Source organism: Rhinopithecus bieti, unplaced genomic scaffold, assembly GCF_001698545.2.
Source record: "Rhinopithecus bieti isolate Rb0 unplaced genomic scaffold, ASM169854v2 scaffold_7884, whole genome shotgun sequence".
Classification (NCBI taxonomy): Eukaryota; Metazoa; Chordata; class Mammalia; order Primates; family Cercopithecidae; genus Rhinopithecus; species Rhinopithecus bieti.
The window spans coordinates 4,517,044-4,523,613 of NW_016806331.1; the positions used below are offsets into that span (position 1 = coordinate 4,517,044).

At 31.7% G+C, this 6,570-nt stretch overlaps 1 protein-coding gene across 1 annotated transcript in view; it reads right to left on the bottom strand.

Moving 5' to 3' along the window:
- Positions 1-6,570, bottom strand: part of ERGIC2 (ERGIC and golgi 2) — a 42,851-nt gene that overhangs the window by 25,066 nt on the left and 11,215 nt on the right. The window contains 2 exon segments of the mRNA XM_017875606.1: positions 3,455-3,525; positions 4,807-4,853. Coding sequence (XP_017731095.1) covers positions 3,455-3,525; positions 4,807-4,853 — 118 coding nt within the window.

Here is a 6,570-nt window from a genome sequence, read left to right on the forward strand (position 1 = left end):
ATTTTATATTAAAAATAATTCTTAAATACTTTTATATAAATTAGGACAAAGGAATGAATAGTTTCCTAAAAGCACTGTTAAACACTTTAAATATTACTGATGAAAAGTATACAATTAAACATTTAGAAGTTCTTAACTTTCTCATTAAGATACAACTTTTAACAATTTAAATAAAATCTTCCTGCTCCAAAATTACTAGAAGAGATGGCAGAAACTGTTTACAATGAAAACAGTCAACAATACTGTCCCAACTGCATAATTCTAACATATCACTATTGCCTAAAACCTGCAAAGCATTTTATAATACATTTTTGAGAACTACAAAGAAGAAAGAATGAAATTAATGATTCTCAAAAGTTTAAAATCCAGCTAGAAAGATAAGAGATGTAGGGGGGAAAAAAAAGATAAAATCAGGCATCTCATAAATGTCAAAAAAAAAAAGAGTGTGACCACAACAGTTAGAATACAGACAGAATGCTTTAACAGTGTAAGTGACTTTTAGAGGATACATTCAAGATTATAATACATAAACATGAAATTCTCAGTGTCCAAAAGAAACATAAAAATGAGGATGCAATCTCTTAAATCATGTAAAATTAACATTCATATGTTGGAAACTTTCATGAATTTATATATGACCACATACAAACGAAACCAAGTTGAGAAAGAGCCCAAAACAAGTTTATTTCATAGGATAGAAAAACCCATGTGAAAGGGATTTTTCCAGTTCAGAGCAACAGAGAAAATGGGTAATAAAAGATAATAGCAGAAAGATATAGGCAGTCATGCTATAATCCATAAAACATACCTACATATTCTTGCCGTAAAATAAATCTCAAAAAGTCCCTCCTCAACAGAATGGAGAATCCAGAAATTAAGCTGCACACCTACAGCCATTTGATCTTTGACAAAATCAACAAAAACAAGCAATGGGGAAAGGACTCCCTATTCAATCAATGGTACTGGGAGAGCTGGCCAGCCATACGCAGAAGAATGAAACTGGGCCCAGATCTTTCACCATATACAAAAATTAACTCAAGATGGGTAAAGATTTAAATGACCTTAAACTATAAGAATCCTAGAAGAAAACACAGGAAACACCATTGTGGGCATCAGTCTTGGAAAAGAATTTATGACTATGTCCCCACAAGCAATTGCAACAAAAACAAAAATTGAAAAGTGGGAGCTAATTAAACTAAAGAGCACAGAAAACAAAACAAAAACTACCAATAGAGTAAACAGACAACCTACAGAATGGGAGAAAATAGTCACAAACTTTGCATCTGATAAAGGTCTAACATCCAGACTCTATAAGGAACTTAAAACAACTGAACAAGCAAAAAACAAATAACCCCATTAAAAAGTGGGCAAAGGGCATGAACATATACTTCTCAAAAGATATACAAGCGGCCAACAAACATGAAGAAATGCTCCATGTTACTAATCATAAGAGAAGTGCAAATCAAAACCACAATGAGAGGCCATCTCACATCAGTCAGAATGGCTATTACTAACAAGTCAAAAAAAAACCCAAAAAACAAAAACCAGATGTTGGAGAGGCTGTGGAGAAAAGGGAACACTTATATGCTGCTGGTAAAAATGTAAATTAGTTCAGCCAATGTGGAAAGCAATTTGGAGAGTTCTCAAACAAATTAGAATATTATTTAACCCAGCAATCCCATTACTGGGTATATACTCAAAGGAAAATAAATCATTATATGAAAAAGACACATGTACTCCTATCTTTATTGCAGCACCATTCACAATAACGAATACATGGAATCAACCTAAGTACCCATCAATGGTAAATGGGATAAAGAAAATGTGGTATACATGCACCAGGGAATACTATGCAGCCATAAAAAAAGAAAAAACTTCTATCCATTGCAGCAACATGAATGCAGCTGGAGGCAATAATTCTAAGCAAATTAACAGCAGGACAGAAAACCATATACCATATGTTCTCATTTATACTGTATGTTCTCATTTATAAGTGGGAGCTAAACGTTGGGTACTCATAGACATAAAAATGGCAACAACAGAAAGTGGGGACTATTAGAGAGAAGAGGGAGAAGGGAAAGGGCTGAAAAACTATTGGTTATTATGCTCAGTACCTGGGTGATGGGATCAGTCATACCTGAAAACCTCAGCATTATACAATATACCAAGGTAACAAACCTGCACATGAATCTAAAATAAAAATTGAAAAAACAGTACCTCTTCAAAATGATAAACAAAATAAGGTAAGAATGGCAGAAAATTAAAAAAAAAAAAAGTTAAAGTTAAATAAGTATTCTTAAGATAGTATAAATGCAATACCAATATTAAAGTATCTAATAATAATCACTTTGATCAAAATGAGCAGATAATAGTGTAGTATGCTGTCATATATGAATCTGTAAGGTAACTAAGTTCATAAAAAAATTACTTCAATATCAATTTTTTTGAGTGGCAAAACGGGTCAGAAAGTAGAGTCAGAGTGGCAATAACAAAGTTACTGCTTCTGTAGAAATTTCTATTTAAAATGTGTATGTCAAAAGGCATATATCAAGTTTGTAGCTGTACACTAAAATTAATTCAATAATCAAAACTGGCCAAGGACTTCATTTTCTTTCCTTTAACCCCATACATTCAGTCACTTCTACTCCCCGTCCTTCACCTTCACTCTTCATTTTGCAAATTTGCTAAAAGAAGGGTTCACAATTGTCAATGATTTTAAAAAAAAGGAACTCAAGAACGCATGTGTAAATACAAGTACCACCACGCCAACAGAGCAGTCCACAACTAAAAGTTGCTGAGGTCCTCATGCTTATTCTCAAAAGCTTCTTTAGGGCTAGTTCTGATCATGACTCGTTATCACCGTATCTGCCACTGAAATGTGACGATATTTGCTGATAAATCAATGATGTTATATTCAACTTGTGCTTTGAAGATAATAAGAAAATGTCAGCATTTCACACGCTGTGGGAAATGGAGGCGTAAAGGAGGAAGGAAGTAGTAATGCCCATGAAATTTCTCCTCTTAGAAAGATACTGCTTTATTCTTGACTGTAAGAGAAATACAGTTCAAATATTTTAAATACTTAAATTTGGTAATAGTAGAATACAAACAGGACATAAAAGTGCCCAAATCACTATATATACTAGAAGTAAAGTAAAAAGGAAACTACTGGAAAGTAGTAACAAAAATATAAAAGAAGGTTATAAAACAGACTTTAGACACATCCAAAATACATCCAAAATGTTAACAACGGTCACCTCAAGATTCTGGTATATAACCTAACTTTTCTGTTTTTCCCCCTAAATTTATTACAAAGAATATGGATTACTTTTGAAACAAAAGAATTATACTAAAAACTATTTTAGACAAAACTAAAAAGCAACTATCAAAACTGTCTTCGAGGGTATAATTCCTCAACCCATGTATTTCAAAAAACCATGTGAATCAAACTTACTGGCTCATAAACTAGACCATCTGCAGATGCAACCATTGTTTCTGCTAAATCCAATACATCCGCTCCAACATCTGCATACAGAAAAGAATTAGAAGTTTTACATTCTATGCTTGGCGGCAAACCATCTCCAATATAAACAAATTAAGACAACTAACAGAAAACTCACCAAGCCAAAAAAAAAACAAAACAAAACAAAAAAAAACTCACCAAGTATGTAGAATCACTTCCTATGTATTTGTCCAAAAGCTAAAAGTAGCCTTATATAGCTTTGGTGGAGATTATTCCAAAATGTAATAATGTTTTTTCTACTTCTTACCCAGTAAAAAAAAAAGATAATTCAAGATCTCATTTAAAAAGGATAAGTGTTACTGAATTGAAGATCTTTGCAAATACTGGCAAGAACCTACTCACAAGTACTAAGTGGCTGCTGAACAAAATATTAATTCCCAGAAATATTTTTAGAGATTAAAAGAAATCTTAAAGTAAAGCTACAAATCAACAAATACGAAATTTTATTTGGAAAAGGCTAAAATTTAACAGTATTCAAACATCCAAAATAAGGCAAAATATCATATATTCAGAATTACCACTAACTACAAGTTTAAATATAAAGTATTTTTTTATCTCTTAAAACCACTAACATAAGGAAAAATATATTGAAAAGATTCAAGGTATTCATAGATGAAATCTCACAGAAAATAACCTCTAATTAATTGGGTAAAATTATTTCATACTTTTAAAAACGTAAAAATTTTCTCTGAGTTCTTGGTCTGTAATATTTAAGCAGTAACTCAATAAAATATTTTCATGCAAAAGCATCCTTATTTTGAAAACAGTATTGATTCAAACATTCACTATGTGGCATATTTAGCATTGTTCCACTTCTACTAGTAAAACCAAGTGAGTCCAGTGAAGAAAAAAAAAAGGGTAACCTATCACCATTAACTTAAAAGAATTGGATCTGTATTTTTAAACACAAGAGTAAACATAAAGGGTGGTAAACTGAAACAGTGACACGAGGATATGCTTGTGAAACATGGGTATAAAAGCTAGTACTCCAAACAAAAAGACAGAAAGGATGTACATAAACTAGAAAGCTGATTCACAATCATTTCCTCCAACTTTCTTTTAATTATACTAATGTGAAAGTTTTATCTCTTCTCTTTATGGAAAAGAAACTTGAAGAATATAAGCTGAGGAGTAGGACAATTTGCATTATTAAATAATATCACAGTAAAACTTTAAAATATTATAAAGGAAAAATAAAGGACAATCAGTGGTTTTTATTTCTGATTGGCAATTGTTTGAACCATAACCTACATGTGGATTCAGCAAGTTGAAGGTGTACTTACATTGACACTTCATGGCAACAGTAATATCTATATTGATTCTCAATTTGCTGAAAGACAAAATATTAAACACTAGTACCTACCAATTAATCAGCAAAACATGAGAAATACAAATCAACTGACCTATTAAAAACTTGGATTTCAAATAGAATTACGTCGATTAGAACTTGAATTGCATTTCTCATGGCCAAAACAAAGGCTCTTTAAAGTACAAGTTCTATTTGCCCTTATTCCAAAAGCTTTTCTGACTTCACAGGTTTTGAACACAGTATCCTTTAATAATGGCAACTCTATAATCAATAACTCTAAGCAAGTCAGAAAAAAGTCTTAACCTCTTAACCTCTATTTATATAAACTTTCAATAGAATGTTCCTTTAAGAATGTAAAACTCTCAAAATCAAGAATTAGGAATTGTCTTTCTTCGCTGTTTATCAAATACCATATATTAAGCATGATGCTAAATGTCCTACAAATATTATCTTCTTTATTCCATATCATGGAGCTATAAATGGATGGCTTCACAGATTTTCAAGTAAACCACTAGTGTTCAGGGTAGTATAATGGTGATGTGATTAAGATCACATCACCATTAAAGTGCCATACTGGAAACCAGGTCTATGTAACTCAGGATAAATGCAACCAAACTAACAAAAGTAAATCACCTGATCCTTAAAATTTTTCATGGCCTTTCATTTTCAAATGATTAGATCAAATCAATTTTCGAATACCAGAATGAAGCACAGTGAATAATAGACTGGCTACGATCAAATTCAGTCCCGTGCTTTCTATCAAAACATTTTTCTGTGTAATAATTTTCATCTGATTTAAAAAAGGAATTACAGATTTTTAGACTTTCATAAAGTCTTAAAGTCATCTAGAGTTCAAACTGTGCTCCAAATAACCCAGGAGTTTAGGCTCAGGAGATTAGGAACCAGGAGTAGGCCAAGTAGACAAGCTTCCGCATATCCTCACCATGCTTATGTGGCGAACTATGTAATATATAAGACTTCATTTGGAATAAAATGAAGTATTGCACTGGTGCTGAAAACCATAACAAACTCTTTGAAAACTAATGCTATCCTAAATAATACATTAGAGATGAAGAAACTGAAGTCCAAAAGAAGTCAGTGGTGTGACCTGCCCAAGGTTACACAGCAATTTACAAATGTTGACTAATTTAATTCTCATAAACCTCTTGAGGAAGATACTGTAATTGCTGTCTGCACTTTACAAAAAAGGAAACTGAAGCATACACAGGTACAGATTTAGTAAGTTCCCTAAAAGTATGTAAATGGCAAACCTGGACTGTAATTGAAAACTAAATGTGTCTTCCTATTTGGTACAATGTTAATATTAGAAACCTATTATCTTCACTCCATTGAAGAAATCCAAATAATACAAATGAATAGATGTAAAGTGTATGATTAAGGTACTATATTTTCAAAAGTTTAAAAGTAATCTTATTTGTATAAACATTTAGCTTAGGTATAATTTATAGATATCAAGTCATAAGGGTATACAATGTATCCTTAGACAATTTATTTTCCAGTTCACACAGATCAGTTAGGTATTTCAACCAGTTTAAAATATTAAACAATTTCCACAATACACATATCTAAGGAAAAATATTCCCCTAACTTTCTGAAACAATGCATGCTAAATCAAAGAACCTCAGTTTTAGAATTCAACTACTATTTAAATGATTCTAAAAGGTTTCACTTAATGCATGCAATTAATGAGAATTTTCAGGACGGTTTCTTCAGAACT